The 25,360-nt window shown below is 39.4% G+C and overlaps 1 protein-coding gene across 4 annotated transcripts in view; it reads right to left on the reverse strand.

Annotated features, from left to right (window-relative positions):
- ulk4 (unc-51 like kinase 4) overlaps positions 1 to 14,197 on the reverse strand; it is a 138,522-nt gene extending 124,325 nt beyond the window's left edge. For 3 of the 4 annotated variants that reach the window (XR_007037772.1, XM_047362006.1, XM_047362004.1), the window contains exons 1-15: positions 14,042 to 14,197; positions 11,682 to 11,822; positions 11,366 to 11,465; positions 11,158 to 11,297; positions 10,911 to 11,061; positions 8,947 to 9,048; positions 7,074 to 7,157; positions 6,355 to 6,430; positions 5,554 to 5,655; positions 4,779 to 5,104; positions 4,473 to 4,542; positions 4,154 to 4,223; positions 2,185 to 2,277; positions 1,871 to 1,931; positions 1,570 to 1,778 (exon numbers count right to left, since the gene is read on the reverse strand). Coding sequence is in view for 3 of the 4 variants with exons in the window: in XM_047362006.1 (XP_047217962.1) it covers positions 1,570 to 1,778; positions 1,871 to 1,931; positions 2,185 to 2,277; positions 4,154 to 4,223; positions 4,473 to 4,542; positions 4,779 to 5,104; positions 5,554 to 5,655; positions 6,355 to 6,430; positions 7,074 to 7,157; positions 8,947 to 9,048; positions 10,911 to 11,061; positions 11,158 to 11,297; positions 11,366 to 11,465; positions 11,682 to 11,822; positions 14,042 to 14,182 (1,866 nt within the window). In the remaining variant the exon portion in view is untranslated. The remainder of the gene's footprint in view (positions 1 to 1,569; positions 1,779 to 1,870; positions 1,932 to 2,184; positions 2,278 to 4,153; positions 4,224 to 4,472; positions 4,543 to 4,778; positions 5,105 to 5,553; positions 5,656 to 6,354; positions 6,431 to 7,073; positions 7,158 to 8,946; positions 9,049 to 10,910; positions 11,062 to 11,157; positions 11,298 to 11,365; positions 11,466 to 11,681; positions 11,823 to 14,041) is intronic. The other variant, XM_047362005.1, reaches the window with a different exon arrangement.
- Positions 14,198 to 25,360: the final 11,163 nt, after the last annotated feature.

Here is a 25,360-nt window from a genome sequence, read left to right on the forward strand (position 1 = left end):
CAACTGTGATGCTTTTGTTGAACATTATGACAATATTGATTATGATTTGACTTTTTTCTGAATGTTTTTCTCTCATTTCATTCATTACAATGTTCCCACCATTTTTATAATGTTTAGCATAACAGCCACTATAAATATACATCCAGTGTGAGCATCGAGGGCAATGAAAACCCATAAAACAGACCTAATATGGCATGCAGGATTGCATGCATGACACACCAAATATAACATCCTATGACATATTGCATCCAAGCAGTCCTTTAGAATTGTGTTAAAGATAAAGTTGATATTGCGATGAGGATTGTGATTTGATATATTTTTCATCTCAAGTTTTAATAGTTTGATACAAGGTCTTATCTTAATAAATGTACAGGACTTGTTTACAGGTATTCCACACTGATTCAAACACAAGATAAGCCTTTTTAGTAGCAACATTCTTGGAGAAAAACTCAGGATGCATCTATATTGTATTTTATAGGTTTTATGTGAAAAGGTCAACTAAGAGGAGCACATAATTGTTAGCTGTGGAGAAAAATGCACATGGTATTCTAAATTTCTGGCAAAAATCTGAATTGTGGCTTGCATTTATATTCAAGTCCCTTGACTCTAATAAATGATACACGAAATTGTATCTCAGAACAACTGCAGCATTTCTATGAAGGCCTCGGAGGTTTGTTAGAGAACATTAGTGAGCAGACAGCAGCATAAAGACCAAGGAACACAGCAGACAGGTCAGATATAAAGCTGTGGAGAAGCTTAAAACAGGTTAGGTTACAATATATATACAACACTTTGGACATCTCACAGAGCATTGTTCAATCCATCATCAGAAAATGTAAAGATTATGGATCTACTCCAAACTAACCAAGACCTGGCTAAACTTATAGGCTGGAAAAGCAAAGCATTAATCAAAGAGAAGGACCTAAAATGGTCCACAGCTCATATTAGTTGTCCACTCTATAAATCTGGCCTTTGTTGCAAAAAGAATGTCAAAAGAGCAAGTTCTTTTTTATTAGTTTTATGTACCATCCTAATTTTCTGAGAAACTGAATTTTTGATTTCCATTAGGTGTAAGCCATGGTTACCAAATGTTGAATTGAATGCTTGAAATATATTCCTGTGTTTAAATAATCTATATGATATGGAGTCTCCCCTTTTAGAATTAAATGAATTCTCTTTGCAATGATTTTGTAAGTAGTTTAAGCTATTTTGCAAAGATACGTGGGCAAAAGTCTTTAGACGTGCAAGGCTGGTGTGGACGTACTCCAAAAGACCTGTAGGCATAATTGCAGAATAAATCTGATAGGAATAAAGACCGAGTCAGAAACAATAAAAAGCCTTACGTTTACATACTCCCATTTGGTACTCTTTAGTTGAGCAACAGGAAGTTACCAAACAGATTGAGAAAAATCTAATTTAGAATAGATACAAACGGTGACAGCTAGGGCCGCAACACCATCATGCTACCATATCGTGACACACAAAATAATATTTCAAACTACATAGGTATGCTCATTAAACCCAGTCATGATACGTTCCGGCAGGGAGCTGAAGTAAATGTTTTCCTACCAGTGTTGAGTTAATCAGCCTGTCAGCGATAGCTGTGTGCCCAGCGATGCAGCAGAGGTAGCACAGCAGGTTGAGTCTAGATCGAACAGATGTGGACTGAGGAAGAGCTGAGGGAACTGGCATGGTTGGGTTCTTTTCTTCAAAGCATGAATGAAGTTGTAACAGAAAGTCCTTCCACTCATCATCATTCAGAGAAAGCAGCTTCTCCACTGCACAAGATAAGAGATAAAAGACTTAATTTTGAGATAATCTTGTGATAATGGCCATGTATTCAGTTGTATCTTCATGCAGGACAACATACCTGAATATGCTGGTACACAAAGGTTTTTAGGATCAAATCGTACAGGAGTACTCTTAAGAATCTATTGAAATCATCAGAAGACAAACAAATCAACTCCAGTATGTAACCATCTCAGTTTTGTTTGTAGCTTTATTCACCTATTTCTTGCAACCACCTCTGTGTACATTTACAAATCAAGAACTTTTAACCAATTCCAGAAGAAAATTTTAATTGTGTTCAGTGAAACATTCATTTAAAAAAAAAAAAACAATAGAAAGGCTAATTATAATGCCGCTTGATCCTGGAGGATTTAGCTGGTATCTCCATGGCCATACCTTGGGATTGTCAATGATTTTGGTGACACCCAGATCAGAGTCAGTATGAAGAAGACGCTTTATACAGCTTGCAATGTCAGGATCAGTGACAACCTAGGCAAACAGAAAACAGCGGGTAGACAATTAGATGAGTGGATGAAGAGAATATCGACTCACTAGCCTCTTTATTAGGAACACCTTGATAGTACTGGGTTGACCCATTTTGTGTTCAGAACTGGGTTGAGTCTTTATTGCATAGAATCAAGGTGTTAGAAACATTCAGAGATTTTGGTCCATATTAACATCACCCAAGTGCTGCAGATTTGTCTGCTACACATCCATGGTGACAATCTCCTGTTCCATAACATTTCAAATGTGCTGTACTGAATTGCGATCTGGTGACTAAGGAGGCCATTTAAGCACAGAAACCTCAGAAAAATGCTCAAGATGTCAGCTTGAGAAGATCTGAGCTTTGTGATAAGGTGCATTATCCTGCTGGAAGTACCAATTAAAAGATGGTTACAGTCATAAAGAATACTCAGGTCGGCTGTGCTCTAGCTGGTACTAGGAGGCAAAAGGTGCGCCAGGAAAATGTCCCTAAACTATCACACCACCAGTCTGAACCACTTCAAGTCGGCATTGAAAAAAATACAGAGGCGCGGCGCTGATGGTGTAGGCGTTAAGACTTTGTTAAAAACTTTAACTTTGTTAAAAACACTTGGAGAACCCTTTATTTGTGTTTGTGTGTATACATGGGAAAATGGAGTTTTAGGGTCCAGAATATCACAGTCTTTGACAAATAATATGGCGCTGACGTCACATGTGCGACCATTGTTGTTGAGTTGGTCATGCAGTGGAGGTAAAATTAATGCCGTCACTTAATATGGTATTGAAAAGTAGTTCAATCTCTCTATCTGTCCACACAACTGAACCTCATGATGCCATGTTTCATTACTAACAGGAAGTCGTGGATGTTTTGAAGGATTCTGATTGACATAGGTTTTAGATTTGCAGTACACTTCCCAATATGCATTTGGCATGCTTGAAACAATGCTCAGTGGCGTACTTCTGCGGGTTCATGTGGAAGAAAACCTTTCTGAAAACAATCCTATGTGTACGATATTATTTTTTAAAATGATGTGGGGGAGATTCGTTTCTTACTTAATACACAACTGGCTAAGTGTGTACAAGGCCATATTTGACTGTTTTCAAGTGGTTATATCGTTGTATAATCAATCTAACCAGGATTTGGCTATGCAGTTCTATACTTTCCTATTTAAATTTTGGAACATTATAAAATCTAATTAATTTCAGGAACTGAAAATAATTTGTGTTTACTGTGTTAGGGTTAGGTAAGTAAAAGAACTTTTTGTTGACTGAAAAGTACCAAAATCGTACCAAACCTTGACTTTTAAACCTGGATAAGTACCAAACCATGTTGTTTGTGTACCCTAAAACCTCTAGTCTGTGTAAAATGTCAGCTAAGAACAGTTCTGACAGAAGTGGTGCACTGTGTTGTCATCTTCTGCTCCTGAAGCCCATCTTTTTCAAGGTTTGATTTGTTTTGTGTTTGTGCATACTTTAGTTGTTAAGGTATAATGATGTTCCCTGTCCATCATCTTGAACCAGTCTAGCTTGACATTAACAAGGCATTTCCGTTCACATAACTGCTGCTCACTGGAAATCTTCTCTTTCTCATAAAACCCAGGAGATGGTTGTGTGTGAACATTCCAGTAGATATGAAGTTCCTGAAATACTCAGAGCAGGCAATCTGGCAATAAACAACCATGCCACCTTTAAATTCATTTAAATCCTATTTTTTCCCCATTCTGAAGCTCGGTTTGTACTTCATCAAGTCATCTCCCCCGCATCTAGATGCCTAAATGCATTAAATTCCTCTTATTGATAATTTGCTATTTTTGTTAACAAGTGGTTGAACAGATGACCCTAGTAAAGCTGAGTTCATAAAGATTTATTAAGTAATATTTACCTCAAGTCTGGTGTTCTGGTTAGATGAATCTGAGATACCGCATTGGCTTCTTGAGTTGGTACGAGCGCTACTAAATAAGCATAAATAACAAATAACAATGAACAACCATGATGAATAGAGATTAAAGACAAAAATCTGACTTTTTGTAGCTAAACTGCTCAGATATTAAAACTCCATTGGGGTCAAAAACTGTTTAGAAGTATACTTTTAGAAACTGATTAATAAAATTACTCCTTAATCAATGTCCACAATAGTTTTAAATCAGTTCAATTGTGTAATACTTTGGAAAAATATTTACATCAAATTTTCAACAAAATACCTAAGCAGAAAGATTGTATCAGCATTGTCCCGATCCACCCCGCTTTTAGGTTTCAGCTCTAGGACATTACCTGAAGAAAGGGCAAATTTTGATTCATATAACACATTTTTATCTTGGTCAAACTAAAACATTCAAGAAAAAAATGTACAAGTTAAAGAAAGAGTGGCTTATAATTTGATCTTGGAAAACATTATCCAGAAATACAATCAGAAATCACACTAAAACATAGAACATAGCTTTATGTGTCCAAATAAGGAACTTCTATGCTTAGAAGTTAAACCATATTAAAACTAAACAATCTGTTACCCGTCACACATGATTTCGTGGGATGTGGTGTGTTGTCCACCTCATCCACTCCATTTGGCTCAGGGAGATCTCTAGTCTTTACTTGGTCCTTCCTTGTTCTTCCCCATCTCATCTCCTTATTTGAGTTCTTGATGTACTTTGACCTTCCACCAGATACATGTGGAACAGATGGTTGGCTTTCAGCTTCTGTGTCAGGCTGCCCGTCAGTTGTTGCACTAGATATCGTTTTCTTTGGCACACTACCACCTGGCTGGTTAATAGCTGGGTGCCTACTGGGTAGACTGACTGTCTGTTCTGCAGGAAAATGGCAACATGTTCTTTTGTGTCTGTAAAAGAATATAAATACACCAAATAAACAATTAAGTCACTTAAACAACATTAGTCAGGTCATTATGGGCTAAAGAAAATGTTAGCACTTCAGCACAAATGAGAAAATTTACATTTTTACAAAAATCTGGCACTAAAAGCATTGTGAAATATTTTTTTTGCAGCACTAGTGGCCTTTATTTTTTTGTTATTTTCTGAAAGTAGGCAGACAGGAAGCGGGATGAAGATAGAGTGAAGACGTGCAGCACAGGTTGCCAGGTCCAGGACTGGAACCTGGGACAGATGAGCCGAGGACTGAAGCCTCCATATATTGGTTGCGCGTTCTACCTCTACGCCACGCATCGTGCCCAAGCATTATGAAATGTTAAAAGGCAATTATTATTGGGGGAAAAAAATTACACATCCCACGTTAATAGAATCAACTTCCTTATTCAAAGGTTTTCCCTACCCATCAACATCGTCATCCTCCTCTTCCCCATATTTTGTAACATCTTCCTCCTGTTTTACTTGAGTCCAGAAAGGATGGTCCATCAGCTCCAACCAGCTGATCCTTAATAAGGAAAATAATACACACAACTCAATGTTGGAAGGGAAAACCAAAACAACACAAACCTCAGCATTCAACCTGAGCAGCCACAGTCTGAACCCATTAAACAATCTGACTTTTAAATACTTCTCACACACTTGTCATTAAGTATAAAACTTGTCTTTTTAGAGACAACATTTTGTTTGTATATTCACATAAAAAGTTAAAATAATTTGGAGACATTATTGCATGCTTGTTGTGTAAAACAAACAAACAAAAAACATCCAACTACTTAATTACATTAAAACATTTCACTGATATTCCAGAACCAGAACTTCAGGTCCTTTTTAAAGCTTAAATATCAGGGTCGTCGGAGACCAAATCCAGTCCTCGAGTTCCTATCCTGGATCCCTTCTCCAACATACCTGAAACAAATGAATGGCTTGTTACCAGGCCTCTGATGAGGGAATTCAGCTGTTCGACTCAGGTGTGTTGGAGAAGGGCTGCATCTGAAAGTCGCAGGACAGTCTCGAGGACTGGACTTTGACATACCTGATCTTCGTATTGCTCGCCATGAGCAGACAACACTGCAGCATACTTTGATCTTGTGTTGTAGGTAAATCGAACCACAACTAATCATACGATATTCGTAAAAATTATAGTGATGATGGCAACCACAGTAGGAAAACAGTCTATGGTGGGAATCGCGTGTTTGAGTCTGACCTCTTGGTTGGGTTTTTATTTAATAAGCCTTTCAGAAGACTCTGGAATTCCTGACTGGGAGGATTTGGGAGAAACACTGGAAAAGATTAAAGAAGTTATTGCAATGCTTTATATACAGTTAGACCAAAATTCTTCCTACCCCTGGCAGATTTAGGTTTAAATTAATCTTTTATTTGTATCAACATGTTCCTTCTGACTGGAAGCAATATTATCGCTTGGAGTGGCCCAGCTAGAATCCTGACTTGAACCTTATGGAGGGAGCTACAGACATTAGTGAGCATGCGGAGGCCTTCCAATCTGAAAGACCTCATCACAAGATAAATCCTTAAAATACCAGTGAACACATACAAAATGCTGGATAGTAATCATTTTTGACTGCTGTAATAGTAATAAAGATCGCTCCCCTGATTATTGAGAATTTTTGTTAAAAGTATAAATGAAAAGTTTGGGGGTTTATTTTTACAAAATTGGTACTCCTTTTAAACGTTTTAGAGATTCCTTTCTCCTTTACTATCAGAAATAAACTTCTTGGTTGGATGAAAATAATTTTTAATCTAAATCTGCCAAGGGGTTTAATCAGTTTTTGGCTTATCTGTAAACCTCAAAAATAAACAACATGTCATAGAAAATTGCCCTTCAGTGAGATAATATTCATGTGCATGCTAGTGTTCGCTCATTTATTTCAAACACTAGCATGTGTTTGAAATAGATTATATTACCTGTCTGTCTTAGAGGTAGCGGTTCCTGATGCAAAATCACCTCTGTCAGGTCAGTGTGGTTCTCAGAGCAGAAAGGAGGTTTACCTGGGAGACACGTACAGCTGATATTTTAAACCGAACAACCCCAAATCCAAAAGAAACTGGGACTTAATGTAAAAATGTACAGAAAAGCCAGATGCACTCATTTGGAAATTTCCTAAACCCATATCTTATTTCCAATGGAGCATACTTTAGTAAAAATACCAAATGTGTAAATTTGGGGGGGAATTGTACCATTTTTAGAAAACAAAAAGTACTTCTGACTTTGATGGCATCAACACATTTCAAACAGTTAGTGTAACATTTTGGAACCAAGGAGACCAGTTGATGGAGGGTAATGTCCTGTTGTCTCTGATGTAGCTGTTCAACAGATGCACCAGGTGTTTTCAATTGTTAAGAGGTCTGGTTGCAGGCAGGTCAGTTCAGCACTCAGAAACTATGAAGCCATACTGTTATAATAGATGCAGCACAGGATTTAACATTGTCTTGCTGAAAGTCATGCCTACTAAAGAGGTGATTTAGATGGGAGCATTTTATTCTAAAACCTGCATTTACTTTTCTGCATTGATGGTTCCTTTCAGACGTGAAAATCTTCCACTTTGCCTCCGTCCAATAAAGAAGGCCGTGTTTCTGGATGATGATTGTTTATGGCTTCTTCTTTAATTGATAAAGTTTTAACCCACACTGGTGGTTGGCATGGTGAATTGTGTTTACAGACAATGATTTCTGGAAGGGTTTCTGAGCCCAAACATTGATGCTTATAACCGTATAACTGAATAAGGACTGTTTTTTTCAGTCAGTGCCACTTTAAGACCGAAGCTCATGCTTCTCCCAAATTGACTTGAGATTATATTATGAACCGTAGATTATGGGCTATTCAAAGATTTTCAGATTTTTCCTCTAGGAATATTAATCAGATATTTTTCCAAAGTCTTTAGTTTCAGATTTTCACAGACTGGTGAACCTCAACCCATCTTTATTTCTGAAGTCAAGTCAAGTTTATTTATATAGCGCTTTTCAGCAACAAGGCACTCAAGACGCTGTATCTTAAGAGATACAGCGTCTCTTAGAGAGACTGAATACTTCAGTCTCTCTAAGATGCTAATTTTACACCCAGTCCTCTTGCTAACCTGTTTGAAATTAACCTAATTAGTTGCTGAAATGCTCATCGTCCTGTTTTAATTTTGTACCACCTACTATAATTTCCCATGTCCATACCCATAGTTCAAAATGACTCTATCATCTGCGTTTTGCTCTTTGTCACAAATCATAGCCATTCTAGTCAATGCAGTAATTCCCACCAGCTCCATGGCACTACGGCATGACGGAGGGTCGTCCCTCAGAAATATGGATCAAGTCTATTTTTGACAGATGACGGAGCTGTTGCTAGATGCATGAAGAGATCCTAAACGCAAAAACGCATCCAATGTGAAATGCCGCATGCCACAATTTGCAAGGGAGTTTCTGCTCCATCAGACACGGAACGTAGTCAGTGTCAACTCGGGGTATTGTTTTGAGATGTGTTCTGCTGTTAACTTATAAACTACCTTAATTGTTCTGAAAATTGTACCATTTCTTAATCAAAACATTTGATATGTTTACAATGTTCCATTGTGAAGAAAATATGCAAAACACTAAATAGTTTGTGGGAATTGAGGTTGTAAAATAATAGTAGCAGTGAAGATAATCAGGAATTCATTGAAATTACAATTTATGATATAAAAAGACAAAGCAAATCAGCAAATGAGAAAATGTATTATACATTACTGTTATTTTTTGAATATTACATTTGATATGCAAATGTGTTACTTTGTAAAGGTATGCGAGTGGGTACCATTGCACATATAGTAGAGTATACAGCCGAGAGCCCAGAGATCAGAGCTCCTACTGGTTTCTGATCCCTGCAAAACCTCCGGAGCACTGTAGGTTGGAGAACCTATAAATATGTAACAGAATCACATGGATACAGTTGAAAAGCACTGATACATCATTGCTTGCTGTATGCGAAGTCCATAATATAAAATGTTCTCAAATGTGAGCCTCTAGTATATGCAAGATGTAAATTTTACAGAAGTATTTCTTATTCTCTCCACTCTTCCTTTGTCTGTTTCAAAGTGAACTGTTTTGTTAATAACCAATAAGAAGCTAAGTAAGCTTTGCATAATCCATAAGCTTTCATATTTTGTCATCCTTACAGTCACATACAGCCAGAGGTGGGTAGAAACTAGATACATTTACCCAGTTACATTTCCATGAGTAACTTCTTAAAAATAAACCTACTTCTAAGAGTAGTTTGACTGCACCATACTTTCAGTTTTACTTCAGTAAAATGATTCTAAACTAAGCATGGGTTTAGAAAACCAAATTAATAAACACACAACATATCCAAAAACACTTGCAACTTAGATGATAAATGAACTGAACTTATATAGCATCTTTCCAGGCATACCAAACACTCAGTAACACATTAATACACTAATAAGCAGATCAGTAGACAACTTGAGGTAAAGTGCCTTGCACCGGGGGCATATCAGCAGAAGGAAGCTGGAATCGAACCCACAACTTTCAAATTAACTACTTTTCTCACTAAGCCACAGTGCCCTCTAATTTAGAAATGTTTTATTTTTGCTTAGATGCCAAAGTATGTAAGCATCTCATCAACTGATTGGTACCCAGTTCTAGCTAGCGCTGTAGGATTAGAGCATTATATAATCAGTTTCATCACATGGTTTACATATCCACGTATCCATTCTTAATGCGCCGGCAACAGAAACAGTAGGAGGTTAAATATGCTTCTTATTCCACTAAACTAAAGACTTTTGTTTTAAAACGGTGGCCCATCTTGGTATTATAAATTCACTATGAATGCACCAAATGTCACGTTTAATGCTAGCATCACTTTTGCATTTTTTATGCAAAAAACAAATCTCTCCATGAAATGATCTTATTCTTGCCATTTTTTACACATGTAAATCAAAAAAGAAAAGAATGCCGGGGGCTCCTTATGCTATTTCATTTACCCTGGCAGTGAAAACCTGGATTTGGGAATGACATCTAATCCAACTGGATCAGATTCCAATTCCAAGTGTGAAAACCAGTTAGTGGTATTTTTATTGTCCGCCACCATACCAACAGGTTAGCTAATTGTTTTATAGTATTGCATGTGTAAAAAAAAAAAACAGGTTTTACTCGTCAGAAGTGAAAATAATATATATTTGTTTTACTGTAGCCAGGACTAGGTTTTGAATTCAAGGCACTCGTGTTATATTTGAGGTCAGGATTGGAGGGAAACTGCAGCCTTTTCCAACTTGGAGTACTGAATTCAGATGACTTTTCAAATTATATTTCCAAGTTTAAAATTGGAAAACTTAACTTATAATAATAACACCACATCCTTCAACCAATCATGCAGTGCAAATTGATGAGGAAGTTTTTTTTCTGATCTCACTGCACTGTTTTACCATTGTTTTAAAATGTCAGAAGGTATGGTGGTACATAGAAAAACGTTGTTAGTCCTAAAGTAGTTGTTGTTAAAAAATTAGAACAACTGCTCTAGATACAACACAGAGCATTGAGCAATATGCCTGTTGTATGTTTTATAAAAAATCCTCCGAAAGAAATAATCATTGTCCAAAGAAAATTGTCTTAAAACATTCCCTGAGCCTAGAGAATTATTAATAAAAATCACTTCATCTTATTGTAAGAAAGTTTAGCTGTTTTGTAGCAAAATGTAAAAGAATTAAGTGTTAATATTAGGACATGCACTTCATTAAACATACATTAATGGTAAACTCCGACCTTGCACTCTTGTTCTCATGTTCATGCTGTCTCCTTCCTCTTGTTCCTCAGATACAGAAAGCATTGTAAAAATACTCTCCAGAGTCTCTCCCTCAGCTTTGGATAAACAGAAGTCACTAAACTTCAAAACGCCGCTACCATCTAGAAGAACCTGAAGAAAAAACAATCATTATTATTGCTTTAAATATCGATAACATTGTTGTAATACTTTTGTCAGTTTTGGATTGAAATAACTGCAAATTCTAACCTTTGCAGGGGTCAAGTCTGACAGAATGATTCCCAATTCATGGATGTGTCTTAAACCTTTAACCAAGTCCCATCCAAACCTCCTCACAATATCCTCTGACAGACTTCCATCATGAGCCACTACAGACTCCAAGGAACCACCTAACAGGTACAATTATTAAGCGAGTGTAAGACAGACAAAAATACTTGTACGAATTTACATTACTGACCTGTACAGAGCTCCACTATCACCCAAAGGTGCTTACTTGTCTCAAACCATTCATAGAAGCGTACAATATTTGGATGATCCAGATCCTGGCTCAGTCGTACCTAGTATTATTTTTCCATTAAATTTGCAAGTAGTATCGCCTAAACATTCTCCTAAATATGTTATGCATTTAATACATCGATAATACATTTTCGTTATTATAACACTTAGGGATTCATAATTGTCTAATGCATTATTTTGTGTTCAAACTGACCCCAAACTACAATCAGCATTCAAAAACACACAAATGCAACATGACTTGATATAGCTAAACATACATGGTTAGTGATCTCTGGTCTCTTGGTTTTGTCTGTACAGATGATGGCGACATAGCAGAGGTTGCTCTTTCTTCTTCCTTTATAGACAACAAAGCTGCCATCTTTGCTAAGCTCCTCATACAGGATGAAGTTCTCCATCTCCTGTGTGGAAAGAAAATAAAGTACATTGTGCTATACTTAAAAGCTGAGTGTTTAGCACAAAACCAACCAATTCACAGGAGCTCTACCAATTCAGATAAGATTTTTTGGTCTGAAAATCATATCAATTTTCATCTTTTAATAATACATTTCAATTGAGTGGTAAATTATATAAGAAACAACTTCTTTATTTTTTAGTTTGAATCTATTGTGGATTAACTCAAATCCACCCAAAGTGAACAATAACCCATGATTAAATATTAACATACATCTCAACTAATATTTGGATAAAAGTTCCTTAGCTAGCTGCAAAGAAACGTTTTGTTTTTGAAGCCATCATCAGATATTTGACTACTATTCTTATCAAAACTGATAACTGGTTGGTTTCCTGCTAAACACTCAACTTTTAAGTATAACAGCTGAATTTTCAACAGCGTTATGATTGGGACCTTTCCAGAAGTTTAATGTTCTGCTGTTCTATTAAATCCAAAAGCAGTTTTTATGTGTGCGTGCAGTCATTTTCCTGTGATGTCCCAGTGTCAACCAGCTAGCTGTTGATTGGAGGTTAAGTTGAAAAAAATTAGAGGTAATCCCTTCTCATCAATATCCCATCGACTATGTGCAATGCCACTGGCATCCAACCAAACCTCAACATGACGCTGCTCCCACCATGCTAGACAGTTGATAAAGTGTTCTCAGGTTTAAAAGCTTCACCTTGACTCCTCAAAACATACTTCTTGTCATTCTTGCTAAATGGCCGAATCTGTCTCGAGTTAATTAAACCTTCCTCCAGAGGGCATTCCGATACTCCATGCAACCAGCTGAAAATTTCAGCCGAGCTTGAAGGTGTCAGTTTTGGAGCATGGGCTCTTTTCTTTGGTTGGCATCCCATCAGTCATTGTTGATGTTAAATTTAGTTCCTTGCGGACAGCAACAATGGTGTTTCAGCATCTTCCAGTAACAGGCTAACATCTTGGTGGTTCCGTGGTCGTTTGGGGCAGATCAGAGAAGCTTTGACCCAGTTGGGTGATACATATAGAGAATTAACCTAAACATACATCAAAACTAGTTTTGGAATAGATAAAGCAGGGTGTTATTAAGTTTCTGGAACGGCCACAAACCTAACCCTAACGCAACATTATGGACTATGCCTAAAAGGTAAGTCCACACCAGAAGATCACCCAATTTGTGTTTTTATTTGAATGAACTCTACCATCGGCAAACACATTTTTTCCTTTGGCTATCAGGTTGATGAAGGCCATTGTAGTACAAAATGGTATTAGATTAATTGCTTTAATTAAATTTTCATCTCTGGGTTTTTATGTCCTATTAAGAATGGGATAAGCCTAGTAGTTCATGTGTTTCCCATTATTGTTTTTCAGTTATTTACTTGTGAAACCTGGCACTGGACCAATCTGATCTGCACTCTGCTACTGGTATGTTGAGGACAATGTTGGATTGCTGTCAGAGTTTATTTTTACCCATTATATCATATTTAGTTCTTGTAATAAAGGGGTCTAACTGTAATTGAAATGCCCTCTGGGATTAATAAAGTTTTCTGACTCTGAATCATTCCTGATATGAGATACAGCCAGAAAATCCAAAACGCTTTCTGACAACTACTAAAAAACGTGTGGCTTCTCAGCAATTTGCTGAGGGTCATTTAACCAAATATTAGTGGTGTCTATGCGTATTTACATTTATAACGTAAATATAAATTATAATTTTAATCGGTTTGGATTAAAAAATATTAACAATAAATATGAACGAATACACGAAATTCTTGGGTGTTTTTATTTCACTGAGGTTGTTTATTGTATAATTATACCACCATGAAAAAAAATAATAATAAACAGTTCAAATGCGCTATTAATAGCATTTAAATTGGTTTATGAGTGTTTTCAGCGAGGAAGTAACATTGAAACACTTGTGACACCTGGTATTAATGCTTAATTAGGTGAACAACAGCTGTTTCACAACAGCATTAATTAGACTTACGAGAAAGTAAGAAAAGCAGCTTCTTAGTTTTATTTCGTGTTTTCGTTTTAAAGTGAAACACCAACGGTAAGTTTGTATGCGACCGACGTCGCGGGTAATACAACTCGACAAAAACCCCGGCAAACACTAAAAAAACTAATACATTGGCCTTACTACTGTGCGAATCTAATGATAATTATATAATGTTAGACCCTGGTGTGAAGCAATCTATTATTCTTAACTACCTTCAAACTTACCTCTTCAACGACCCGCTGTTTATCAGCGGAAGCCTGATGGACTACGTAATTCCGGCTGGAAGGGGGATGTTTGCAATTATTTGTCTTAATAATAGGATTAGATTCGCTCCTTATAGTTATGAAGCGCATATAAAGATGTATATTTGCGCTGACTGGAATGTGTAGTTGGTACAAAATTCTTAGTAAACTTTTGTTTGTTTTTTAAACCACTGTAATGTGTTTGTTCACCCCCCCCCCTGTCTAATTGGAATGTTCCTGTGTTGCTAGGATACCAGACTGAAGACAACAGAGGGAACGTGGAGAAGAACAACTCGCTTTAAAAAGGTTATCTTTCCACTACCGAAACTATTAATCTGGTTTTGTTTTAAGGAAATAAGATATCAAATTGTTTCTGTGGCAAAAACATTATTTTTATAGAATTACCTAGACTTTTCCTTTTGCCCCAATGTTTTTTCCAATTTAAAAAATGTAATTTTGTTGAGTCGGTAGTGGTTTAGACGCCATGAAAATCTACTGTTAAAATCAGACGTTTACACACACATATACACGGTAGAAAATATTTTCCCAATGTCTGACATTAACTCAGAATGAACTTAACCTGTTTTGTCATAAATCTCTCTATTTTTACATTACCAGCCAGAAGCATACCTTTAATTAATATTTGTTACATTAGTCTATTAAATGTATAAAACTGAATTTCTTGGGTAAAACGTTTTGGCTATCCTTGCATCTTCTCACAATAGGTTTTGTAATATTTTGGGCCGATTCCTACTGACAGAACTGGTGGACCTGATTCAGGTTTTCCAGCAGCCACAACACACACATACACACACACACACACACACACACACAATTTTAGTTCTGTCTCCCAATTTTTGGGGGGGCCTGAGATGGGGGCTTTGTGATGGCTACTCAAAAACATTGACTTTTTGTCTTTAAGTCATTTTGTAAGTATTTGGAGTATGCTTTGGATCATAGTCCTTTTTTTTTCCATTTCCATGCTGATGTCTCAAGATGTTGCTACAATGTTTCCACATAATGTACTTTCCTCATGATACCTCTTATTTTGTGAAATGCATCAGTCCCACCAGCAAAAAAAAAAAAAAAAACCAAAAACACCAAGAAACAAACAAAAACAAAACAAAAAACACAGACACATGATGCTGTTACCCTTATTTTACAAATGGCACAGTGTTCTCAGACTTGCAACCTCCCTCCAGTTTTGTAGAAAAAACAAACGTCTGCCTAATAATGTCCCTTATGGATAACACTTCAATTTCAGTCTTCTCAGACCACCGAACATGTCTGCAGAAAGTAGGGCGTTTGCCCTGTGTGCATTTGCAAACTGCCATTGGGCCTTTTATGTTGCTTTTGAATACTAAAAGCTTACAATACCAAGACATAATCATCTGGGCCTTATCAAATTGTTGTAAATGCATCTTATGAAACGTATGACTTTGAAGAAAGTGATCACATATGAACTTAAAACTGGCCTAAAACAAGACAGGTTAGACTGATTTATTGACAGTGAGGAAAGGCATATGACATGTGACATACTTTTTATAACAGCAGCGATAACTTTAGCTTACAGCCAATATTTCCGGGGAAATATCACTGCTTGCTACTTTTATTGCTTAACACACCCCCATATTACTCATACACACATGCATAAATCCATTAGGAATTAAAAAGTAATGAGGAAGTTAAGCTTTAGGAGAGAAAACATGAATAAGACGGCAATTACTGAAAAAGCAAGCGTGTTTAAAACATTAACATTAACCTGCACGGTTAAAGAACGAACAAAAGGGGGCGCCAGGCCTCTTCATAATGCTGCAGAAATCAAAGCCGTAAGGCTGCACAATGACGCTAGAGAGAGCAGCTTCCTGCAAACATTTGACCAACAAAATAAAAGCAGCGATTGTGTTTCGCTTCTGTAAATGTTAAGCAGAGGCTGTCTAAACTAAGCAACCTTTTTTCCTCTGTATTCTATTCAATTCAATTTAAAAATACTTTATTAATCCCAACGGGAAATTAAATGTTGTTGTAGCTCATATTATGCAGGTTTCTTCACAGAGCTGTTGTAGATGCTGATGGCTGTGGGCAGGAAGGATCTCCTGTAGAGGTCTGTCTTACAGCAGATCTGAAGAAGCCTCTGACTGAAGACACTCTGTTGTTGTACGACAATCTCATGAAGAGGATGCTCAGGGTTCTCCATAATGTTCATCATTTTATGGAGAATCCTTCTTTGCACAATGATCTCCAGAGGTTCCAGAGGAGTCCCCAGAACAGAGCCAGCCTTCTTTATCAGCTTGTTGAGCTTTTTTAAGTCCCTGGCTCTGGTGCTGCTTCCCCAGCAGATGATGGCAGAAGAGATCACACTTTCCACAACAGACTTATAGAAGATATGCAGCATCTTGCTGGAAACCCTGAAGGATCTAAGCTTCCTCAAGAAGTACAGTCTGCTCTGTTCCTTCTTCTTGACGGCTTCACAGTTGCATCTCCATTCCAGTCTGTTGTCCAGGTGAACAACAAGGTATTTATACTCCTCCACCACCTCCACATCTTCTCCCATGATGGAAATAGTGTCTGACATATTCCTGTTTCTCTTAAGATCTACAATCATCTCCTTTGTTTTATTTACGTTCAAAATGAGATGATTGTTTCCACACCATGCCACAAAGCGGTCCACCACCGTCCTGTACTCAGCTTCTTGTCCATCTCTGATCCACCCCACGACTGCAGAATCATCCGAGTATTTCTGCAGATGACAGGAGTCTGTCTTGTACTGGAAGTCTGAGGTGTACAGAGTGAAGAGGAATGGTGAGAGTACAGTCCCCTGTGGTGCTCCTGTGCTGCTGACTACCTGGTTAGACTCATAACCCTTCAGTCTCACAAACTGTGGTCTGTTTGTCAGGTAGTCTTTGATCCAGGAGATTGTTGAGGCCTCCACCTGAGTCTTCTGGAGTTTCTGACAAAGCAGATCAGGTTGGATTGTATTAAATGCACTGGAGAAATCAAATAACATGATCCTCACAGTGCTGCTGGCTTTGTCCAGATGACAGTGGGTTTATTGAAGCAGGTGTATGATGGCATCTTCAACTCCAATTCCACAGCGATAAGCAAACTGAAGGGGGTCCTGATGGTTTACTGTTTGCTTACTCAGGTGGGCCAACATGAGTCTCTTTAGGACCTTCATGATGTGGGATGTCCGGGCAACAGGTCTATAGTCATTGAGGACTGATGGGTGAGTTTTATTTGGTACCGGAACAAGACAAGAGGTCTTCCACAACACCGGAACCTTCTTCTGAGCCAGACTATGGTTGAAGAGGTGCTGCAGAATCCTACAGAACTGCTCTGCACAACCCTTCAGGACTCTAGGGCTGACAAGATCTGGACGTGCAGCCTTATTTCGATTCAGTCTCTCCAGTTGCATCTTCACCTGACGTCTTGAGACACACAAGGTGGAAGGGGAGGCAAATGGAGCATCAGCATCTTCTTATATGGTTGAAGGGAAATATGTAGAAGCAGAAGGGTCCATGGCTGAGGTGGAAGATAAAACATTTGAGGTGTGACAGAAAAGCTGTGGGTCAAATGAGTGTGGGGTGCTGGAAGCAGGAGAGAAGGATGATGAGTTTGTTTCTTTTCTGAACCTATTGAAGACTGTTTAGTTTATTGGCTTTGTCCAGACCTCCATCGGTCCGATCTTCCTTCTGCTTGAAACCTGAGATCTTCTTCATCCCTGACCACACATCACTGATATTGTTTTGCTGGAGCTTGTTCTCCAGCTTCTTCTTGTACACCTCCTTGCTGTCTCTTATCTTGACATTAAGTTGCTTCTTTAAACTCCTCAATAAGTGTCATGGTATGACATCCTTGGACTTGGTTTGTGTTTTTTGTATTAACTGTTCTTAGGTCTATGGTTTCCTTTATTGTTAATTAGTTCCACCTGTCCCTTATGCCTCCATGTCTCCTTGCCACACCTGTTCTTAGTTCCTGTGATTACCTGCCTTTGTTTTCTCCCTGTATATTAGTTGGTCTGTGTTCTTTGTTCCCTGCTGGTTCCTCCGTCACTATTCCTCGTCACACCCTGGTTTAGTCTTGTGTTTTTCTATGTGCCTGCAGCACTGAACTCTCATGTGAGTTTTTTTGTCTGGACTTTTTGTGATACCTGAAGTGACTGGAAATTGCTAAATTGCTAAATAAACCTCTTAACTCATTTTAATCATGTGGCTCCCAAGCTCTTGTATGTCACCCAGAACGTGACATTAGGATCCAGCCATAAACAGGACCAAGCAGACAGAGCTAAAGAACTTAAGATGTGGATAAAGCAGCAAGAGGAGACGCTACAAGCTATGTATGGAGAGGGGGTTGAGATTTTACCCTCGCCTTTGTTGCTGGAGGAGATGGAGTGTCTCGGTGTATCTGACCGGGCCTCCATGGATGTATTACCGGATCGGAATCATACCTCTCCAGCTTGTTCCTCCTCCAGGCGACGTCCTCCTCGCCGCAAGCGCTCCACCCCAGCTACAGCAGCTCCGGCCGAGCTCAACCTGCTCACGACTGCTTTGCTGGAGCCATCCTCGTCCGCAGCGGCTCCTGCTGCGGCCGAATTCCCTGCTGGGTTCGGCTTCCGCCCTGGACGACATCGTCGCCGCGGAACAGTCGCCATTGGGGAGGTTCGGATGGGCGCCTCCAACCCTTCTATGGAGGGTCCATCCGCCATGGCCTCCTCGTAGCTGCTTTCCCAGGAGTTGGTGGGTGGTCACCCAGTGCCCTCTGCAGGTCACCAGTCGCCGGTGCAGCCTCCAGCCCTGAATTGGGTTCAAGTCAGGCTGGAGAAAATGAAAGAGGATTTCATGAAGGGACGTTGCTGTGATTTTGTGCTTCATCTAATGGATCATCCAGAGGACCTGAATCTGGTGCACTCTGTTCTACAGGCCGAATTCATTGCGGAGGGATGGCTCGACGCTCCAGCTCCTCTTTCTGCTGGAGGTCCTTTCGACCCTCTTCTTGTGGCCGTTAGAGCAGCACAGAGCTCCAAGGATTATGAGCCACAGACGTCTGCCGTCAAGCTTCATGAGCCCCAGCCTGCTGTGCTCCCGAGCTGACCTACTGTGCTCCTGGCCAGACTGACACCAGGCCCAGGCCTCTGCGGGCCCTGCCTGGGCCCAAGTCTTTGCTGCGGTTCTAGCTTTGCCGCAGACCTCAGAGGCACCTGCTTCCACGTCGCAGACCGCCTGACTCCTCGCTTTGTGGGCCTCCTAGACGCCTGCATCTCTGTCACCGCTGGCCTCCTAGATGCCTGCATCTCTGTCGCCGCTGGCCTCCGGATTGTCGACCTCTTCGCTGGCTACATCGCCGCAGACCTGCGGATTGTCGGCCTCTTCGCTGGCTACATCGCCGCAGACCTCCGGATCGTCGGCCTCTTTGCTGGTTACTTCGCCGCAGGTCTCCACGGCTTCACCGCCGACCGCTCAGAACTCTGTGGTGCAGGTCCGGTCGCCCGCCTGAACTCTGTGTCTGTTGGGGACGACCTCCTGGTCACCCGCCTAAACTCTGTGCCTGTTGGGGACGACCTCCTGGTCACCCGCCTGAACTCTGTGCCTGTTGGGGACGACCTCCTGGTCACCCGCCTGAACTCTGTGCCTGTTGGGGACGACCTCCTGGTCGCCCGCCTGAACTCTGTTTTTTGTTTCTGGCCCTCCATCCGAGGCCTCCCTCCGCCCACCCTGGTTGGGTTGTTTTTTGTTTCTGGCCTTCCTTCCGAGGCCCCCCTCCGCCCACCCTGGTTGGAGTATTTTTGTGTTTTGGACATTGTGTTTTCTAGTGGTCGTCTGGGATCCGACCTTGAGGGGGGGGTTATGTCATGGTATGACATCCTTGGACTTGGTTTGTGTTTTTGTATTAACTGTTCTTAGGTCTATGGTTTCCTTTATTGTTAATTAGTTCCACCTGTCCCTTATGCCTCCATGTCTCCTTGCCACACCTGTTCTTAGTTCCTGGGATTACCTGCCTTTGTTTTCTCCCTGTATATTAGTTGGTCTGTGTTCTTTGTTCCCCGCTGGTTCCTCCGTCACTATTCCTCGTCACACCCTGGTTTAGTCTTGTGTTTTTCTATGTGCCTGCAGCACTGAACTCTCATGTGAGTTTTTTTGTCTGGACTTTTTGTGATACCTGAAGTGACTTTTTGCTTAACCTGGAAATTGCTAAATAAACCTCTTAACTCATTTAATCATGCGGCTCCCAAGCTCTTGTATGCGTATTGGTCCGATCCAAACCCAGAACGTGACAATAAGTCCCCGTCTCCCTCGCTCTTTTTTTCTTGTTAAGCAGGTCCTTCAGGTCACTGGTGATCCAAAGTTTGTTATTGGGGAAGCATCTCACGGTTCTGGTGGGGATGATGTTATCCACACAGAAGTTTATATAGTCGGTTACACACTCAGTCATGGCATTGATGTCCTCTCCATGTGGCTGGCACAGTGCATCCCAGTCTGTAGCCTCAAAGCAACCTTGCAGAGCTTCTTCAGCTTCCTGTGACCATTTTCTCACAGTCCTCTTTATTACATGTTGTAAAGTGTAGCTCTGAACAAGGGGCTTATATTTCGAGCAGAGAAAAACAAGATTGTGATCTGATTTGCCTAGAGGTCTTGCTGTAGGGATGTATGAGTCGTTGACATTTGCATAAAACAAATCCAACGTTATGTTATCCAACAAATCCAACGTTACGTTATCCAACGTTACATTCATAATGTTCTGTCATCGTTATGAATGTAATTCTAAGTTATTCTAATTTAAGTATGGGTTGTTTTACCTAACAGAATGAAAAAAATCAATAATAATACCTTCATTTTCAAAGGGCTGAGGCTTTCCAGCTTTGGGACCTCTACATCTAAATGCTGGACAGACACCCAAAACCACAATCTGAAACACAACATTAACTCTTGAATAATTCCCATAATCTATCTGTCTGTCTGTCTGTCTGTCTGTCTGTCTGTCTGTCTGTCTGTCTGTCTGTCATTTCTAAGAGAGTATATAATGAGTTGTTATTTTTTGCAAGACAGGCTTAAGATCTATCTTAAATTATGTCGCCAAAAATTAAAATCAAAGTTCCTTTCGGATGCAGTTTATTTTGAAAATTCTCAAACCGGATGTAACTTGACGTTTCTTCTGTTCTGACACAACTCTAAGCGGCGTGTTCAACCAGCGGCTCCTTCTTACTTCTGCTGAAGAAGTTGGTAAAAATAGTAAAACAAGCCGCTAAGTTTATAAAATATGCGTCGTGTTAACTTTGGTTTATAAGTTGTGTCCATTCACTGATATTTAGTATCGTTAGTGTTAATACTTTCGGTCCAGTAAAGTTCATGGTGGTGGTGCAGACTGAAGCTCATTAAGCAGAGTCGCTGTGGGAGCCGCACCGGCGAAGACAAAAACGGAGCTATTTTCTCTCTTCTGGCACTTTTTACGAGACAAAGCGGTAAGAAGTATTTATTGTTTTTAATTCTTAGATTGTGAAAGTGTCAGCGTAAGAGTTGTAAATGTTATAACGAAGTGGAAGTACTTTGCTGAAAAGTTGGGAACTGTCTCTTTACTCGAACTATGCCAAATAAACTAACGATGATGTCAAATCAAACCGTAGAAAGTGTTGCGTTAATCCGATGAATGGGATCTGTCAGTTTTAGACCTAACCTTTGTTTTCCGACCACTCTTAGCCAAACAACCTTGCTTTTGATGTTTGATCGGAAGACCTTCTGACGAGTTTGGTTAGATCATTTCAGCTGTAAACAGGTTCAGACGCATTATCACAGTCTGTAGGGTTTCAGTAAAGTTCCGGAGAGATTGTTTTATTAGTATATTTTGACTCAGTTGGCTCAAGTGACATGAAATGATTATGGCACATATCTGACCTGAATCTCTCCTACTATGCAAATGAAAACGAACAAAAGTAGATTTATTCAAATTAAAATTTGCAAGCCAATCAGAAATAAGGAAAACTTGCAAGGACAAAGTCAGGGTTTGAAAATCCTCCTTCTTCAGAAATAATCCGCCAGAAAGGGCATTAAGATAATGTTTCTTTTAGAAACGGAGTACACTCAATGCTTTTAATTCCTTGTCCTGTAGAGATGCACTAATCTATCCGCAGGAAATTAGAATGGCCAGTTCTTCCTTGATCAGCTCTGATTGGTTATTGGCATAATAAGTACTCACAAATGTGAGTGTTCTTTTTCCATTTACCAAGTGGATAAAAGCAATGTTGACATGGCAATATTCACCGAAGGCATTTCATGTTGTTGTGATATCATGCAGCTCACTGAGCAACATATACTTTGAGGCATAAATGCAGCTAATGTGGTGTTATATTCAAATCTAATACATTTGGCATATCCACTTCAATTTGTTCCTATTGTGTGTTAAATCATGAGGATAAACTATTGGAACCTGTCAAAATGGCAGTCGGCAGGTCAGACCTTGAAGGAAACTGTAAATCACTGCATCTTTAATTTCTTGTATACTATTATTGGAGGTTTTGGTCATGATTCATCTGTCAGTTGTTTTTGTGAATCTACTGGCTGCACATCTGAAGAGGAGGGTCTCTTAACCAGTTCTAAGAAGCTAAATAAGGTTCCAGTTAGTTTGCCAACTAACGACACATGATCTGTGGAAGCTACACATGCTGTCAGCAGTACTCTGACACACAGCAGGGCTCACAGTCTCCTCTGTGTCTGCAGAGAGAGTTCACACGACCTGGGCTGGAATCTAAACACATAACCTGCAGGTCAGATAAGACAGAGTGCTGAGGCGTTATTGGAAATCTCCCTTCTATTGTAAACATACGCTCAGACAGTATTTATAAAAGTCAAATGGCACAGTGAGTTTTGGTTTTTCATGTGATATCAATAATGTGTTACTCACCACCCCAAACCACAGTGAATGTTGCTGTTAAAAGCTCTAACACATGTATATGTTTACAGTAAGGAAGTAAGGAAGGAAATCAGCTGATAGTTTAATATTTTACTGATTTTAGAGGAAGGGCTCAGTATAAAGCACATTTGGTTCACTGTTCTAACATTTTACGTGTATTGGCTTGTTATTGCTCTGCTATCATTCCGTCGTCCACTGAAGTGTGGTAGATGTGTGGGTATTAGTGAGTGACTATGTTATTTCGTACACTTATCTGCTTTGTTTTGTTTTTCTGAAGAGATCAGTCCAAGCACAAACACAGCACCGCATTCAGTCTGTGTGGTTGCAAATGTTTGGGCTTGATAGGGTCTGCCACAGAGGGACCATATATGTCACACAGACCCTAAATAATATTTTTTCCTTCATGGAAACTTGTCAAAACTGTGTCATACCACTTAAAAATAACATGGGAAAACAATTACATTTATATCCCTTTTAAGGGGAAACTGGCAGCTAATAAATTACTTTTAATGTTGCAGTGATGCAGTTCATGACCTGAGCTAAATTAATCTCACTTCTTAGCGCCACAGTTCAACAAAGCCTGGGAAAATGAATGTAGAATATCACCGTGGAGTGGAAGGAAATACATTGTTTTCAGGATTTTTTTATTTTTTTTCCCAGTCCTGTTGGATTGTAAACCTCTGCCTCCACATCAAGTCTTTTTCATCCTCTAACATGTTTTCTTCCAAGATGGCCCTTTATGTATCTGCATCCATCTACCTATCTCCTCTGCCTAGCTCCCAGTCCCTGCGAAAGAAAAGCAGCTCTACAGCATGATGCTGTTGTCACCATGTTTCAGAGGAGGGATGGTATCTTCAGCTTTATGTTAATCGTTAGTTTTACAGCTTTCAACATCTAGACTAAACAGTCAAATTTTGGTCTCATCCGAGCAGCTTCTTCCCCATGTTTGCAGTGTTCCCTATATGGTTTGAGACTAATTTTAAATAGGACTTCTTTTGACTTTTTTTTAGCATTGGCTTTCTTGCGGCAATCTCAGTAAAAGCCAAATCTGTGCAGTGTGTAAATAATAGTAGAATGAAATATTCTTCCAACTGAGCTGTGGAGTTCTGAAGCTCCTCCAGAGTTACCACAGACCTCTTCCGTTTTGCCAAAGCATTAAGTTTGATGGCCATGTCTTGGTAGGTTTATCGCTATTTCCAGGATTGAATGGATTGAGAAGTACTCCGTGAGATATCCAAAGCTTGATGTATTGGTTACATTGGATTTTATTTTGGGGTATCAGTGTCAAAAGGGCTGAGAATAAACCCTATTCTTTTAAGATGTTTATTTGTAAAAATGTTTGAAAACTTACTTTCAATTAGCAATTACCTGCTATTTTTGCTTATCTATTAAATCAAATCACCATGAAATACAACAAGGTTTGTGGTTGTAATGTGATGACATGTAAAAGGTTATTGGAGTGTGAATATATTTAGAGGACACGGTGTCTTTCAGGACCTTAGTGTTTCCCTTCAGCTGTTTATCCTTAATGCCGTTTCTCCCTATCTGCCTATTGGTTAGGAAAGCCGTACAGATGTTTTTACTGGAGCTAGTGAGTAGGTTGCTCTGAAACCTTGGTAGATACTTCTTTAACAAACAACACATTGCTTTCATTTTTGACTAGTGCAGTACCCAGGAAGTGTTCAACTCTAGAACTTAATGAGTGGAGGAGATCGAGAAAAGGAAACTTTAACTCCTTTTTATATTGTAAATTTTGTGAATTTAGTGAACAGCCTGCTTCCTCTCTTTTTTTTTTCTTCCTGACTTCTTCTCTTGTCTTTTCTTCCTGTGAAGACTATGTGTCCCTATGAGTAATGGTGGCAGATATGTTTTGTCTGGCAACAAGCTTGCTAGATTTGAGTGTGTAGGAAAACAAAAGGCTTGTTGCCATGCTTCTTTGAGAGGCCTCAGAGAGCGTAGCTGAATGAAACACATCAGAGACACTAGATAGACACGAAGGGCAGGCGAGATTTCCTCCTTTTTATTCATGTTCCTTTTATCTCCAGCCCCTCTTTGTCTGCTATTTACATCTCTAATCACACTTAATCAGCGTAATAACACAGAATAGGGGTGCTTGGTTACAGTACTCAACATGGTGTGGGGAAACTGAACTTAGCAGGGAGACATTAGCGGGGAGAACATCGTGCTTTGTGCACAATGTCCTCCCTGCTGTTATTTCTATTGATGGGTCACCTGACGTAATATGAACACCTATACATGCATAGTTGTCCAAAACACTCTCTGTGAGCTCTGAACTGTGTCATTTTCATCTTCTTCTTTTTCATGGGACAATGCCTTAGGACCACCTTTTGGTAGCAGCAACTCTTTAACACCAGTTGCTGCTGAAAA

This window comes from Girardinichthys multiradiatus, chromosome 3, assembly GCF_021462225.1.
Source record: "Girardinichthys multiradiatus isolate DD_20200921_A chromosome 3, DD_fGirMul_XY1, whole genome shotgun sequence".
NCBI lineage: Eukaryota > Metazoa > Chordata > Actinopteri > Cyprinodontiformes > Goodeidae > Girardinichthys > Girardinichthys multiradiatus.